Source organism: Lepidochelys kempii, chromosome 19 (assembly GCF_965140285.1).
Source record: "Lepidochelys kempii isolate rLepKem1 chromosome 19, rLepKem1.hap1, whole genome shotgun sequence".
NCBI classification, from domain to species: domain Eukaryota; kingdom Metazoa; phylum Chordata; order Testudines; family Cheloniidae; genus Lepidochelys; species Lepidochelys kempii.
The window spans coordinates 19,975,513-19,993,000 of NC_136398.1; the positions used below are offsets into that span (position 1 = coordinate 19,975,513).

The following is a 17,488-nucleotide window of genomic DNA, read 5'->3' on the forward strand; positions in this document are numbered from 1 at the left end:
AACCCCTAGGGTATTTTTAGTGAAAGTCAGGGACATGGTTTTTGTTTATTGCCAGTGACCTGACTTTTACTAAACATAAGGTGATACAGAATCTTAACCCTTAATAATGCAACACTCATCCACCTCCCCCTTCACTGCCTCTCCACACAGGCGTGTGCTGTACTTGCAGATAAGATGCTGCAGAGGGAGTACCACTCCTGTGTATAAACCGCAGGGCCCGACCTAGCTGAGGCCTTTATGTGCCTCACATCTGGACACAGAATTCTTCCCTGGTCTTGCAGGGGGCTGGAGTGCTGGAGGAAGGCTGTTACGAAGCTCAAGTGCTATTGTCCTAACTGATGCCATATCATCAGGCAAGAAGTTCAGGCACAAGAGAAGGGGGAAAATACTGGACCAAACCATCAATTTTATTTCTACCTTCTTACTCTGAACTTTTCCAGCTGAAACTGTAACCCCCATTTGCTCCTCTCTCTCATTTCTGAAGTCCGCCTGCATGATTTCCTTGTCATCACTCCGAAGAGGTCCTGTTTTGCCACCCATTGCTCAAAATGCCCATCCTCCTTGTGATAATTTGTGGAATCTGCCTGCACAACCTATAAACTCTGTTTAATACTGGGGGCTCTTTGCATGTACCTGACAGGCTGCAGACTCCCTACTGGACATGGGATTCTTTATCTTATCTGTTGACTCTTTACCCCATGATGGACTAAAATGGTACATGACAATAGAGGGTTGTTAAATCAGGATAGTCCTCTACTGAACTACAAACATCCTAGGCAACAGACTAGCTCCTACCCTGTAGAATTGGTTTGTCAGGGAAAGGCTCTCTGGCAATAAAGCCACCTGGTAGGACTCTAGGTCATCACGGAGGCTGATCAGGAGTCACTTGATAGAGGAGAGTGCAAAGTTACAAAGAAATGGAGTGGTTTTATTCAAGAGGGTTTTTTGGCTGATTTTTCCATCAGTATAAGAATTATAGACTATCAGGGTTGGAAAGGACGTCAAAAGGTCATCTAGTCCAAACCCCTGCTCAAAGCAGGGCCAATCCCCAATTAAATCATCCCAGCCAGGGCTTTGTCAAGCCTGACCTTGAAAACCTTAAAGGAAGGAGATTCCAGCACCTCCCTAGGTAACCCATTCCAGTGCATCACCACTCTCCTAAGCCATTACCCTATGATCCCACTGAGAGTTACCAAAAGCAACTACAGCATTTGCTCAAGAAACTTCCTGAAAAAGCACAAGATCAAATCCGCACAGACACACCCCTGGAACCCCGACCTGGGATATTCTATCTACTACCCAAGATCCATAAACCTGGAAATCCTGGGCGCCCCATCATCTCAGGCATTGGCACCCTGACAGCAGGATTGTCTGGCTATGTAGACTCCCTCCTCAGGCCCTACGCTACCAGCACTCCCAGCTACCTTCGAGACACCACTGACTTCCTGAGGAAACTTCAATCCATCGGTGATCTTCCTGATAACACCATCCTGGCTACTATGGATGTAGAAGCCCTCTACACCAACATTCCACACAAAGATGGACTACAAGCCGTCAAGAACACTATCCCCGATAATGTCACGGCTAACCTGGTGGCTGAACTTTGTGACTTTGTCCTTACCCATAACTATTTCACATTTGGGGACAATGTATACCTTCAGATCAGCGGCACTGCTATGGGTACCCGCATGGCCCCACAGTATGCCAACATTTTTATGGCTGATTTAGAACAACGCTTCCTCAACTCTCGTCCCCTAAAGCCCCTACTCTACTTGCGCTATATTGATGACATCTTCATCATCTGGACCCATGGAAAAGAAGCCCTTGAGGAATTCCACCATGATTTCAACAATTTCCATCCCACCACCAACCTCAGCCTGGTCCAGTCCACACAAGAGATCCACTTCCTGGACACTACAGTGCTAATAAACAATGGCCACATAAACACCACCCTATACCGTAAACCTACTGACCGCTATTCCTACCTGCATGCCTCCAGCTTTCACCCTGACCACACCACACGATCCATCGTCTACAGCCAAGCTCTGCGATACAACCGCATTTGCTCCAACCCCTCAGACAGAGACAAACACCTACAAGATCTCTGTCAAGCTTTCTTACAACTACAATACCCACCTGCAGAAGTAAAGAAACAGATTGATAGAGCCAGAAGAGTTCCCAGAAGTTACCTACTACAGGACAGGCCTAACAAAGAAAATAACAGAACGCCACTAGCCGTCACCTTCAGCCCCCAACTAAAACCCCTCCAACGCATTATTAAGGATCTACAACCTATCCTAAAGGATGACCCAACACTCTCACAAGTCTTGGGAGACAGGCCAGTCCTTGCCTACAGACAGCCCCGCAACCTGAAGCAAATACTCACCAACAACCACATACCACACAACAGAACCACTAACCCAGGAACTTATCCTTGCAACAAAGCCCGTTGCCAATTGTGCCCACATATCTATTCAGGGGACACCATCACAGGGCCTAATAACATCAGCCACACTATCAGAGGCTCGTTCACCTGCACATCCACCAATGTGATCTATGCCATCATGTGCCAGCAATGCCCCTCTGCCATGTACATTGGTCAAACTGGACAGTCTCTACGTAAAAGAATAAATGGACACAAATCAGATGTCAAGAATTATAACATTCATAAACCAGTCGGAGAACACTTCAATCTCTCTGGTCACGCAATCACAGACATGAAGGTCGCTATCTTAAAACAAAAAAACTTCAAATCCAGACTCCAGCGAGAAACTGCTGAATTGGAATTCATTTGCAAATTGGATACTATTAATTTAGGCTTAAATAGAGACTGGGAGTGGCTAAGTCATTATGCAAGGTAGCCTGTTTCCTCTTGTTTTTTCCTACCCCCCCCCCCCCCCAGATGTTCTGGTTTAACTTGGATTTAAACCTGGAGAATGGTCAGTTTAGATGAGCTATTACCAGCAGGAGAGTGAGTTTGTGTGTGTATGGGGGTGGGGGGGATGTGAGAAAACCTTGATCTATGCAGGAAATAGCCCGACTTGATTATGTAAAGAGTTGTCACTTTGGATGGGCTAGCACCAGCAGGAGAGTGAATTTGTGTGGGGGGGTGGAGGGTGAGAAAACCTGGATTTGTGCTGGAATTGGCCCACCTGTTGATCACTTTAGATAAGCTATTACCAGCAGGACAGTGGGGTGGGAGGAGGTATTGTTTCATGATTTCTGTGTGTATATAAAGTCTGCTGCAGTTTCCACGGTAAACATCTGATGAAGTGAGCTGTAGCTCACGAAAGCTCATGCTCAAATAAATTGGTTAGTCTCTAAGGTGCCACAAGTACTCCTTTTCTTTTTGCGAATACAGACTAACACGGCTGTTCCTCTGAAACCTGTCACTCTCCTAAGGAAACTTTTTCACAACATCCAACCCAAACCTCCCCCACTGCAACTGGAGACCATTACTCCTTGTTCTGTCATCTGGTAACACTGAGAATAGTCTACATCCATCCTCTTTGGAACTCCCTCTCAGGTAGCTGAAAGCAGCTATCAAATTCCCCCTCATTCTTCTCTTCTACAGACTAAATAAGCCCAGTTCCCTCAGCCTCTCCTCATAACTCATGTGCTCCAGCCCCCTAATCATTTTTGTTACCCTCTGCTGGACTCTTTCCAATTTTTCCACATCCTTCTTGTAGCGTGGGGCCGAAAACTGGACACAGTACTCCAGATGAGGCCTCACCAACATCGAATAGAGGAGAACGATCACATCCCTCAATCTGCTGGCAATGCCCCTACCTATACAGCCTAAAATGCCGTTAGCGTTCTTAGCAATAAGGGCACACTGTTGACTCATACCCAGCTTTGCGTTCACTGTAACTTCTAGGTCCTTTTCTGCAGAACTGCTGCCAAGCCATTCGGTCCCTAGTCTGTTGCAGTGCATGGGATTCTTCAGTCCTAAGTACAGGACTCTGCACTTGTCCTTGTTGAACCTCATCAGATTTCTTTTGGCCCAATCTTCGGATTTGTCTAGGGCCCTCTGTATCCTATCCCTACCCTCCAGCATATCTACCACTCCTCCCAGTTTAGTGTCATCTGCAAACTTGCGGAGGGTGCAATCCATCCCGTCATCCAGATCATTAATAAAGATACTGAACAAAACCGGCCCCAGGACCAAACCTGGGGGCACACCGCTTGATGCCAGCTGCCAACTAGACATGGAGCCATTGATCACTACCAATTGAGCCAGACGATCTAGCCAGCTTTCTATCCACCTTATAGTCCATTCATCCAGCCCATACTCCTTTAACTTCCTGGCAAGAATACTGTGGGAGACCTATCAAAAGCTTTACTAAAGTCAAGGAACAACACATTCACTGCTTTCCCCTCATCCACAGAGCAAGTTATGTCGTCATAGAAGGCAATTAGGTTAGTCAGGCTGACTGTTCCTGATCACTTTGCTCTCCTCTAAGTGCTTCAGAATTGATTCCTTGAGGACCTGCTCCATGATTTTTTCAGGGACTGAGGGGAGGCTGACTGGCCTGTAGTTCCCTGGATCCTCCTCCTTCCCTTTTTTAAGGATGGGAACTACATTTGCCTTTTTTCCAGTCTTCCGGGATCTCCCCCAATCGCCATGAGTTTTCAAAGATAATGGCCAATGGCTCTGCAATCACACCCACCAACTCCTTTCGCACTCTCGGATGAAGTGCATCCGGACCCATGGACTTGTGCTTGTCCAGCTTTTCTAAATAGTCCCGAACCACTTCTTTCTCCACAGGGGGCTGGTCACATCCTCCCCATGCTGTGCTGCCCAGTGCAGCAGTCTGGGAGCTGATCTTGTTCGTGAAGACAGGCTAAAAAAGCACTGAATACATTAGTTTTTTCCACATCCTCTGTCACTAGGTTGCCTCCCTCATTCCGTAAGGGGCCCACAATTTCCTTTACTTTCTTCTTGTTGCTAACATACCTGAAGAAACCCTTGTTACTCTTAACATCTCTTGCTAGCTGCAACTCTAAGTGTGATTTGGCCTTCCTGATTTCACTCTTTCAATAACGCCTGAGCAATATTTTTATACTCCTCCCTGGTCATTTGTCCAATCTTCCACTTCTTGTAAGCTTCTTTTTTGTGTTTAAGATCAGCAAGGATTTCACTGTTAAGCCAAGCTGATCGCCTGCCATATTTACTAATCTTTCTGCACATTGGGATGGTTTGTTCCTGCAACCTCAGTAAGGATTCCTTAAAATACAGCCAGCTCTCCTGGACTCCTTTCCCCCTCATGTTATTCTCCCAGGGATCCTGCTCATCAGTTCCCTGAGGGAGTCAAAGTCTGCTTTTCTGAAGTCTAGGGTCTGTATTCTGCAGCTCTCCTTTCTTCCTTTTGTCAGAATCCTGAACTCTACCATCTCCTGGTCACACAGATTCCCATCCACTTTTGCTTCCCCTACTAATTCTTCCCTGTTTGTGAGCAATCATCTAAATATGGGTAGATTATGTCCCCTTGCTTGCGCAGGTGGGCCACCACCACTGCTAGAATTTTGGAAAATACTCAAGGGGGTTATGGGGAGGCCAAAGGGTAGTACTATGTACTGGAAGTGGCCCTTTTGTCCCAGTACAAAATCAGGGGAATTGCCTTTGTGCTGGGTGTAAGGGGATGTGAATATATGCATTTTGCAGGTCGAGTGCTGCAAACCAATCCCCTCGTTCCAGTGCAGAAATTGTTGCTGCTAAAGTAACCATCCTGAAACGTTATGTTTTGACAAATTTGTTTAGTTTTCTGAGGTAGAGAATGGGTCTCCATCCCCCAGACTTCTTTTGTGTTAAAAAATAATGGAAACAGAAGCCTCTCTCTCTTTGTTGTACTGGCACTGGTTCTACCAAGCCTCATTGCAGGAGGTACTCTATTTCCTATCTCAAGAGTGATTGGTGAGAGGGATCCCTGAAGACGGACGGGAGGGTGGAGAGGAACTGGATGGAGTAGCCGGTCCCGATGATCTCTAATACACACTTGTCGGCAGTGATAGTACGCCAGAATGAGTAGAATGGTACCAGATGGTCTGTAAACGGATGGTTGGTGGAACATGGAGTTAGCAATCAAGCCCTTGACCAAACCCTTAAATTTGGTGTTTGGAGGCCAGTTGCTGTGATGTGGAGGGCTGCGAAGAATTTGATCTTCGTTTGGGTGGTCTTTGCCAACATCTTTGAGGATCATACTGTCTCTGGTCCTGTGTGTACGGAGCCTAGGACGTTGTGATGTATAGTACCTGCCCTGTTTGTGTTTTGTGGAAGGTATATAGATGCCTAGAGATCTAAGAGTGGCTCTCGAGTCCTTTAAGGAGTGAAGTGACTCATCAGTCTTGCAGGCAAACAGCTTCAGACCCTTAAAAGAAAGGTCCTCTACTGTAGATTGCACCTCCCTTGGTAACCCCAACAGGTGCAGCCAGGAGGCCCGGTGCATTACTATGGCAGTTGTGATGGTCCTCGCCACCATGTCAGGGGAATCCAATGATGCCTGAGGGGCTGTTTGAGCTATAAGGTGGCCTTCAGAAATGAATGTAAACTTCTCTCTCTTTTCCTCTGGTATAAGTTCAATAACGTCTGCTAATTTGTAATATGTCGTGTGGTCATATTTTGCCAAGAGAGCTTCATAATTGGCATTTTTAAATTGTAATGTTGCTGATGAGTAGGCCTTGCGGCTGAGTAAATCCAGCCTTTTCCACTCCTTATCATAAGGTGTGGACCTGGAATAATGTTGCCTGCCTCTTTCATTAACAGCATCCACCACAGCAGAATTTGGCTGGGGGTGGGAAATATACAAATTCTAGCCCCTTCAAAGAGACATAATACTTTTTGTACACCCTCTTACACATAGGTGGGATTGTGGCGGGGGTTTTCCAAATGATTGTGGTGGGCTCTATAATGGCCTCGTTTATGGGGAAGGCAATCTTGGAAGATGTCGATGTGCGGAGTATGTCCAAGAGACTGTGCTGAGATTTAGTAACCTCTTCAAGAAGGATTTGAAGTGTGTCAGCTATTCTTTTAAACAGTTCCTGAAACTGTTTGAAATAGTCTCTGGTAGTAGGGAGCGGAGGCATGGTGGTCTCATCAAGTGAGAAAGACAAGTTCGTTGCAGGAATAGCCTCCTGGTCTAACTCCTGCTCTGTTTCCTCAAAAGTCTATTCCTGGGAGATGTCAGGTGGTGTTACTGGCTTTGGTGAGGCGTGTCTAGAAATTTCCCTGTTGCTTGGTGGCTTGGGAAAATTTTGCCTGTATGCTGCCCACAGGTCCCAGACTGACCATTCCCAGACATGAAACAGGTGGGGGTCCCCATACCACCCTTGTATGACTGGTCTTGGATAGTGTCTAGAGAGCTCTTGTGGCTCAGATCTGATACTGGTCTGCAGGGTCAAGGAATGTTGAGATGAAGAAAGTTCCCCCTCCTCATCCTCCTGGATCCTCATCACTGGAGGTGGGGAGGGTTCAGATGCAGCTGGTGGTGTGCGTGGTGCTGAAAGCACAGATACAGCGTCAGTACCAAGAAGAGGGGACGCAGGTTCCAGGCTCACTGTCAGGCCCTTAGGTGCAAGGAACTGCTGTATTCTCGGTATTGGAGGAGGCACTTGCATTTGTTGTGGTGCCGAGAATTGTTGAGGTACCAGGAAGTAGTCTGACACTGTGAGGATAGGTGCCGATGTTGACTGCACCAAGGACTTAGAAGGCTTTGGTGACGATGCAACACTGATGTGCAGCAGAGAGAGAGAGAGAGAGAGAGAGAGAGAGAGACACGGCGCCAGTGACTTAAAAACTGCAGAGGCACTCGGTACGGAGGATTGTTGCTGTTGCTGCCAGTGCTGTAGTGGAAAGGGCACTTTTCTCTGCCTTCCTTTTTGGAACCTGCCCACTTAGGTTCTGTGGCTTTAGTCCCTGCTGATTTGAAGGTACTTTGCTGCAGCGCGGTCAGTACCTGTCCAGTAGAGCAAGCTAGGGAACGCTTCTTTTTAGATGCAGGTTTGACAGGAGGAGTGGAAGCTCTCCTCTTTGCAGGTATTTTAGGAGACAGGTCCCTCCCACATGAAGCTGAGGAGGAGGAACTGTCAGAAGCTGCCTTCGGTAATTGGTCACCAGCAGAAGTTTGCGTTCCTGGGTGTGAGGCAGGCTTAAATTTGAGGTCCCTTGCTTTCCTTGTGCAGGTCTTCAGATTATGACAATGTGTTTCCCCCAGGCACCTGACGCATTGTGAGTGTCCGTCAGAGATAGGAACTGCCTCATGGCAGGAGATACAAGGTTTAAACCCAGGAGATCTTGGCATTTCAAAGGGAATACCCCATGGCAGGGTGAAGTTATAAAGAAAGAATTTTATTTTAATACAGGGAGAAGAAAAATAGAAAGTCCTAATCAACTAATCTATTATATACAAAAACTGCTAACAAGAACGCCTGAGGTAAAGCAAGTGAAGACACTGCTGGAGCTCTGATTTGGACAAAGGGCAGTTAAGAAGGAAAAGAGAGAGAGAGAGAAAGAAACAGCTGCACGGCGCTAATCAGCTACAATGACAGGTGAGAGACAGGGAGAGCGCACGTGCAGCCCAGCCAGGTATTGCGGTCGAAATTCTCCAACTAGAGGCACAGAGCAGTCAATCACCTAAAGTTAAGCACCTACAGGGACATCACTCGAAGAAGAACTTATTTTTATCCTTTGCAAGTAACCTTTAAAATTCTCTCCCCATCTGCAATGCATGCATTGGTCAGAAGTGGCAAAGACTTATGCAAGTCAATCTTCTGAAAAATTTTGGGGAAGGAAAGAAAATTCCACATTGGCAGGAAAAGAATGAAACATTTCTCTGGCAGACTATTTTTTTAAATGGTGGTTCTTTCAAGATGCTCAAAATTTACAATATTAGAAATGGCCTGGAGCTGAAATGTATTATTAAAGATGATTAATGGACAGAGCGCCAGTGAGAAAGTTTCACGATAAATGCAGTTTATCGCGTGGCTAGCATCATACAGCTCCAACTGAAATATTGCCAAATTCTGTAATAATGAGCAGTTCAAATCAGGATTGACAGGTACCTGCCCCCAACCAAAGGGTACCAACAGTTTATTGAAATCCATATGTTATAAATCAGAATCTCAGTTCTTACCTTCTTCTGTTTCTACTGGTTGCTGTGATAGAATTTTAAGAAGAACTGGATTTTTCCACATGCCTTCCCTAGTAATGTCAACCAATATTTGGAGATTATTATTCCCAAATTCCAGTAAAGCATCATGTGAATCCTATAAAACAAAACAAAAACACGAACCCAAAATCCATTAAGAGAATTTTAAATAAGATTAAATATTTAATCTAACTTCAGAAAGACAACCAACCAACTATACTCTTTTGACATTATACCACAGTATTACATTATGGTCATTCTTGAATGCTTCATTTCTATTGTGCTGTGTTGGGACATTACAACATTGCTTGTTAGCAAGCTGGCCTTAAGTTCTGCAGCTAGGTCTTCAGGTTTCTGCAGCACTCTAGCAGCTTCAGTTAGAGGTTTTTATTGAATTAAATTAAAAAAACATGTCCCTACAGTAGACCCTAAACTATTTATTTTTATATTAAATATGTTTACACCATTTCTTCATTTTCTGTGTGCCTCAAATTTTCCTAGTTTCAACACAACTGAACAGAAGTTGTCAGAGGAGAAGATGGAGGTTTTGGCAGAGGATTAGGGATAGTTGGGGCTTTTAGTACCACATAAAATGTGGGGTGTGGTTTGGGAATTGTAGGATAAGGACATTAACTTGACCATTTTATGAGAAACAATGCAGATGGCTCAAACTGTCATCTTTCAGAGTTAACACTCCATTGAGATGAGTAGGGCTGGTTCACAACCTCAGAGAGAATGGCTATTTACCTTGTAGTAATTGTGGTTCTTTGATATGTTGAAGACACTGTAGATCCCACTGTAGGAGTGCATGTGCCTTGTGCACAGGAGATTCATGCACTCAACTTTCTCATGCTCACATGTGAGAGCATAAAGGGCACAAGATCATAACCTTCCCTCAGTTCCCTCCCAATTCAAAGCTCGTGTTAGTTGAGGACTCCTAAAGCATGGACGGAGGTGGGATTATGGGATTCACAGATTACAACAACATTGAAGCAGCATAGTTATTATAGAATAAGTAACCACCCTATTTGTGTATGTGTTGGTGTGGATCACCCCCATGATAGGTGATTAGCATGCAGTACCACTTCTGGATGGTGGGATGAGGCATATCAGCTGCATCAGTCAAACAGGGATCATAGCACTAGTCTCCAAAACCAGGCGTCCGTTCTGGCAACTAAGTCCAATGCATAACGCTTGACAAAAAGTCAGTGGGTTGCTCCATGCCGTTGCCTTGCAATGCAAATTGGAGATCTCTGAAGCAGGTGGAGGATGTCCCTTGAGCTCTAGTAGAGTAAGTCTTGACGTTCAGTGGGAGAGGTACACAGCCAACTGGTAACAATGAGATACACTGCATTAGCTAGTTAGATATTCTTTGTGATGTGATGACATGGCCTTTGGAACTGCCATGGCTATAGCCAGAAATAACTCAGGGGGGAAATCTGAAAAGTTTGGGTCTGTCGCTGTAGTAAAAAGACACACCAGATGTTCCCCCAGGATTAAAAACTTTTATCCAGATGAAGAGTGGGGTTTTGGGAAGATGACAGGCAGGTTAACTATTCACACAAAATTCTGAGACCACCTGAGGGGCCATCTTAGGGGGAGGTTTCATGTGGGGAGGGTCAGCCATAAGTGCTTGGCACTTACTCTCTCCTGGCCAAAGTGATACCATCTAGGAACACCATGAAGGTACTGGAAGACAGGCTGGAGTACTTCAGAGGCAGCAAATACTCAAGGATCTTCAGTACCCAAGTCTGCACAGGGTCCACACTACGCTGAGCCACCCATATTGAGAACCTCTTCCATTTAGACAAATAAGTCCTTCTGGTGGATACAGTCATCCTCTGCATCAGGATCTCCTGGACTTGCCTACAGCAATCCCCATCCACGGTACTTAACCAGCCAACACCCTGGATGTTACAGGGACTTCAAATTTTAATGGAGTATCTGACTGTGGTGCTGTGAAATCAGATCCGGGCCACCTGGGAGTTGAATCTCAAAAGACTATTATAGTGAGATGCGCCAAATGCTAAGGGCCCAAGGATTAGTCAAACTTGTGTCTATAATGCTATATGTATCTTTGTGAGCTTGGGTCTGTGTTCTATCTCCTCTAGGGGGGAGGGTTACCAAACTTCTGCCGGGAACTAAAATCAATGGAGGTAATTACTGCAAATTCAAGATCAGGTAGACAACTCCAGAGAAGTTTGGGTCAGTTACATATAGTGGTTCACACCATGTTCAGGAGGCCAAGGAGACAAAGAAGGGCGTGTGGTACAATGGGTTGGCATGAACTGACTTATGAACCTCATTTTGATTTAAAAATTGATGTGATTGTAGCTAACAGGGTAAAACTCTGCCCAGAAGAGTTTGAAGAACTGGATCTTGCCAAGGTCTCTACGTGGAAGATAAGGGACACCAACTAAACTTAGCAGGCATATCAAAACAATATAATTTTATGGTGTTTTACCTGTAATGCTTTTGTCCTAAAATAAATGTATATTCTGCTTTGTGAAAGCTGGCTGGTCACTAGTAGACACTGTCATCGTCCCTTCAGCAATCTGCTGGGATACACAGCAAATTTCAGGGGGACTGAAAGCCTAAATCCCCAGTCTGCAAGATGAGGAATTTGGATCCCTGCCCACAGAAAGGTGACAGCTGGAGGCCTGAGATCTAAAGGAGCACTTTTAGGTCTTGGGGGCAGAGATGCCATTAATGTCACAACTACAATAGGAGCTATGAGAAAGATTGTGGCCTTGTCCCTTTTGATTTTGGAAGTCACCCTAGGGATTAGGCAAATGTGTGGAAGGGCATGAAGAAAGCCTGGTTTCCACAGCAAAAGGAAGGTGTGTGTTAACTACCCCAGGCTCATGCCCCCCCTGGAACAAACGTTTCAGCATAGGAAGCTATTCTCCCACACCCAATGATGGAATATTGGCTCTGTGATGGATCTCTGCAGGGAGGACTCATGATAGGGCCTGATGAAATACATCCTAGAATATTCAAGGAGCTGACCGAGGAGATTTCGGAGCCATCTGCAATTATGTTTGAAAACTCATGGAAGATGGGAAAGATTCCAGAAGACTGGAAGAGGGCATATATAGTGCCAATCTATAAAAAAGGGAATAAGGACAACCTGGAGAATTATAGACCAGTCATCTTAACTTCAGTATCTGGAAAGATAATGGAGCAAATAATTAAACAATCAATTTGTGAACACCTAGAAGATAATGTGATAAGTAACAGCATGAATTTGTCAAGAACAAATCACATCAAACCAACCTAATAGCTTTCTTTGAAAGAATAACAAGCCTTGTGAATTTTGGGAGGGGGATGTGGGGGAGAGAAGCAGTAGATGTGATGTATCTTAACTTTAGTAAGGCTTTGGACACGGTCTCACCTGACAGTCTCATAAACAACCTAGGGAAATGCAACCTAGATGGAGCTACTATAAGGTAGGTGCATAACTGATTGGAAAATCATTCCCAGAGAGTAGTCATCAGTGGTTCACAGTCAAGCTGAAAAGACATATTGAATGGGGTCCCACAGCGATTGGTCCTGGGTCTGATTCTGTTCAATATCTTCCATCAATTTAGATAATAGTATAGAGTTGATGTGCACAAATATTTCCAGTCACACCCCTCTTACCATTCATGGAATTTGTCACACCTTCCATTACTTGAAGTAGCCCCCTTCTATGTTGCTGCTGGCGGCAGCGCTGCCTTCAGAGCTGGGTGGCTGGAGAGCGGCTGCTGCAGGCTGGGGCATTGCCATCCTTACTTCTGCACTGCTGTTGGTAGCAGTGCTGCCTTCAGAGCTGGGTGGCTGGAGAGCGGCAGCTGCTGGCCAGGGTGTTCACGTTGTTTGTAGCACAAGAGGACTTTTTTTTAATCCTGCTCCGGTCCTGACCCAAAATATCCACTCTATTTTTATCCCGCTCCCACTATTATGGCAGAAGGTCCTGTGGGACCGATGGAATCCTAGTTTCTTCCCACCCCCCTAGAGAACCTCTTGAGCCCCCCTCAGGAGGGCACACCCCCCAGTTTGTGCACCACTGGCATTGAGAGTACACTTACGAAGTTTGCAGATGATATCAAGATGAGAGAGGTTGCAAGTGCTTTGGAGGATAGGATTAAAATTCAAATTGATCTGGACAAACTGGAGAAATCGTCTGAAGTAAATAGGATGAAATTCAATACGGACAAATGCAAAGTACTTAAATTGTTTTAAAAAATTGGATCTTGTGCTTATGCGATGCACGTGCCCCTACAGAACAATCCATGCTGCCACATACTCGAAGGCTATCTGCAGACTCAGGCACACAGTACTACATCATGACAGGTTTCAGAGTAGCAGCTGTGTTAGTCTGTATCTGCAAAACGAAAAGGAGGACTTGTGGCACCTTAGAGACTAACAAATTTATTTGAGCATAAGCTTTCGTGTAGCTCACAAAAGCTTATGCTCAAATAAATTTGTTAGTCTCTAAGGTGCCACAAGTCCTCCTTTTCTTTTGCGAGTACTACATCAGTTCACATTTTTAAGCATTGTCTTGCAATCTATCAACCTGTTAACCTTAAACATGGAGGAGCTACATTCTCAACCTAAAGTACAACTTTTCTACTCTGCAGTTTACAAGAAATATTTGGAAACCTTTTCCTAGGACCATGAAATCCTTCAATCTATTTTTCAGCAAGCAGGTAAGTTACGTCCCTCTAGTGACTAGAGTACACAAGTTAGACGCCTGCTGCCCATTAATCCGAAATGTAGTTAGTTTTGCTTTTCTATAATTTTGCATTTCTTCTAGACTGCACAAGAAACCACTTTGTTGTTCTCAGCACTAGTGATCAGTGTTATTATGCACGTTTTAACATTGCAAGGGAACATTTAGCATCTTCTCACTAATCCCCACTGCTCAACATTTGTAAATAAAGCGTTTATTCTCAGTAGGTTTTGTGTAAAGCCCTGTTTTACAAAATGGCCTTAGAATACTTGAAGCAAAATAAGTTTTGTTATTCACCTGGTAAATCCTAGCTGTCACATAACCCGATCCCACTCATTCCATCCAAACCAATGTTGCTGAAATCACTCCCATCTTGGAATTCCTCCACTGACTTCCCCAGTTCCGACTTAACTCCCACACATACAAGGCCATATACAACTATGCCTGAGCCTACATATTGAACTTTGTCTCTTACTGCATCGCCACACCCTTAGCCAATGATGCCAGCCTTGTAGTTTAGTTCACCCACTTCTGTCTATGCCTTTTTCCATGACGTCCACATGCATAAGGACAGGTTTCAGAGTAACAGCCGTGTTAGTCTGTATTCACAAAAAGAAAAGGAGTACTTGTGGCACATGAAGTGAGCTGTAGCTCACGAAAGCTCATGCTCAAATAAATTGGTTAGTCTCTAAGGTGCCACAAGTACTCCTTTTCTTTCTTCACATGCATAAGGCTACATTTGCAATTCCTGCTCTCCATGCCACCACCCTCTCATTCAAGTCCAGCCTATAAACTCACTTATTGTTATACATACACAAATTCATATATTCTAAGGCCAGAAGGGACTACTGTGATCTTCTAATCTGACCTTCTGTATTACATAGGCCACAGGACTTCCTTGAATTAATTCCTGTTTAAAATAGAGCTTATCTTTTAGAAATCCATCCAACCTTGATTTAACAGTTTCTAGTGATGGAGACTCCACCACAACCTTTAGTAATTTGTTGCAATAGTTAATTATCCTAACTTAAAAAATTGTGGTTTATTTGCAGTCTGAATTTGGCTTACTTCATCTTCCAACCATTGGATCTTGTTACAACTTAGCGAAATACACTTACCTGTATAGACTGATTGAATCCTAACCATACTTCACATGGCAATTCACTTTCAGGCACAGAAAGCAGTAGTTCAAAACAACTCCTGTAACAAAAGAGCTGTATAAGTAAGATAGCTAAAACATTGCTGTAGCAGCATTAGAAAGTGGCAGGTCTTAGTTTTATTCCCAGACATGAAACTACATTAAGATACAGCATGGTTGTAGCTTAAGGGTTAAAAACAAAAACCAAAAAAAAAAAAAAAAAAAACACACCAGTTACAGGGATGTAGTAATTATCACAAAACCAGGTATTACAAACCCAGGAAATTCAGAGTTAAGATTGGTTTCAGAGTAACAGCCGTGTTAGTCTGTATTCGCAAAAAGAAAAGGAGCACTTGTGGCACCTTAGAGACTAACCAATTTATCTGAGCATAAGCTTTTGTGAGCTACAGCTCACTTCATCGGATACATACTGTGGAAACTGCCACAGTAAGATTAAATTTATAAGAAATCCAATCTATGTTAAAGGTAAGAAATGCACAGTTAAGACATCCAAACAACCGTAACTCTGTCCTATAGTGACCTCATGAAATAACCATACCATGACTGAGGGATTTTAGAGTTTGTCACCCCAGACTTCATTAAACTGATTTTTAAGAGTCACATTAGATTTAATATCCCCCCCTTGTGACATCACTAAAGGTCAAAATTAAGGTCAAATTACCAGCATACAGCATGAGCCTTAATATCACTTAATTAAAGTGCTTTGTGTGAGAATCTGCCACACAGTATAATGAAATATAAAACAAAGTCTCTGGAAGAAGCATGTTTCTGCTGGGCGGTGAGAAAGATTAGGAGGCTGATAGCCCATCTCCCCATTCCTGCCATAACAGTCTAGAAGCATACTCTAGCCTCCAGTGATGTCCCAAAACTCTGAGCTGTGGGGGATAAAGGAGTTAGGGTTTGAAAGAGGTGTAGTCAAAGGAGAGAGCCTGAGACATGAGGCTTGGTAGAAGAGGCCTGAACTAAAGTGGTAGTCAGGCCCTGCTAATATAAAGCTAAGTTAGCAAAAGTCAGGGCGTGAGCAGAAGTCAGGGCCTGCCTGTGCACAAGTTCACAGAAAATGCTAAGAACAGGGCTGGTATTGCAAAAAACACTTATATTCTTAAGACATGCCAGGCACAGAACACTCATGTAAACACATTCAATAAGGACGGTATCAGAACACCCTGATACCCATATGGTACAAACACACTCACCTCTCAGAGATAAGATCAGGATGACAACGTGATGGATAGAGATGTTTTGATCGAATCAAGTGTACGAGATAAAGGGTGGTAACTAACCACATCAGAGGGGGAATATGTAATTTGTCTGTACTGGTGTATAAATAGGGGTCTCAGAGAAAGTGTCTTTTGCCAGCCGAGGCAGGAATGGAAAGTCCCACCATTTACTGAGCTGGTCCATTGTTACAGGAATACATGTTGTAGTGGCCCTGTCGAGTCTACGGGATACTAGGACCGTGCTTCATCATCAATAGACATGGTTGGGTGCCTTTGCTACTGAAACAGTTCTGTGGTTTTATTGGGCAGTTTGATCGAGGTCTGCTGTGTCGGCTATCTGCGCATAGCTGTGGCAGCATACTGAAAGAACACACACACAGCGCCAACAACCAACTACAAGAGGTTGTACCAGAGCTGATAATGGAGTTCCACAGTCATGGGCTCACCAGCCAATTACGTAAACTAACTGTTGCACCATTCTTCATGTAGACTCACAGAGAAGCCTTCTCCCCTTCCACTCGGTGTCCTCTGACATGTATGTGTGTGTACTGGGCTCTGCAATTCTCTGAGGAGCTGGTCTCAGCAGATAAGTGGATTATTGACTTTACAAGGCCCATGATGCTCACACAAATACTGTCTGGGCAAAGGAGAGTCATTCCTCCTCCCAACTTGTGGGTAGTATTCGGTCACCTGCATGGAGAACAAGGAAGGCCCCAACACATTCTATGTAGGGCAAGATGCAGGGGAGTAGAGTTAGACAAGAGTGTGGCAGAGGGAGGTAAGTGGGACCATCCAGAAATGGTTACCGTCTGGAGAAAAGGTTCTCTTGTCTACAGCAGTACTGCAGCAACTGAGTTCTGCATGACAGGTTTCCCTTGTGGACAAGCTGGGTCTTTAGCACAGGGGGCAGTTTGCTGCGCAAGGCCCTGTCTTTACAGTGACAAAAGGCAAGAGCACAGCCAGGCTGCAGGTAATACTAAAGCACACAGCCCTGCTCTAGAACAAAACAAGATTTCTCCTTGTGTCCAAGCTCCTGTTAATCACAAAGCAAGGCAGCCCACTCAGCATGACTCAGCAGTTCCTGTATTACAGGACTGCTACAAGTGTAGATGCCACCCCTCTCCAATCTACAGCCATGGGAGGCAAATACCTGCCCTGCCCTCCCCCCCCGAGATTCTTCCAATACTTTCCCTAGCATTAGAAAGTACAAATTCCTTCCACAGGCAGTGCCTGTTTGATGAGCCTCCTGCAG

General features: G+C 44.6%; 1 protein-coding gene across 2 annotated transcripts in view; it reads right to left on the reverse strand.

Moving 5' to 3' along the window:
* RLF (RLF zinc finger) overlaps nucleotides 1-15,193 on the reverse strand; it is a 95,701-nt gene extending 80,508 nt beyond the window's left edge. The window contains exons 1-2 of one of the 2 annotated variants that reach the window (XM_078849438.1): nucleotides 14,976-15,193; nucleotides 9,129-9,261 (exon numbers count right to left, since the gene is read on the reverse strand). In XM_078849438.1, coding sequence (XP_078705564.1) covers nucleotides 9,129-9,189 — 61 coding nt within the window. In that variant the 5' untranslated portion in view covers nucleotides 9,190-9,261; nucleotides 14,976-15,193. Of the gene's footprint in view, nucleotides 1-9,128; nucleotides 9,262-10,166; nucleotides 13,561-14,975 lie in introns of those variants that run through there. The other variant, XM_073317643.1, reaches the window with a different exon arrangement.
* Between the last annotated feature and the right edge of the window lie 2,295 nt (nucleotides 15,194-17,488).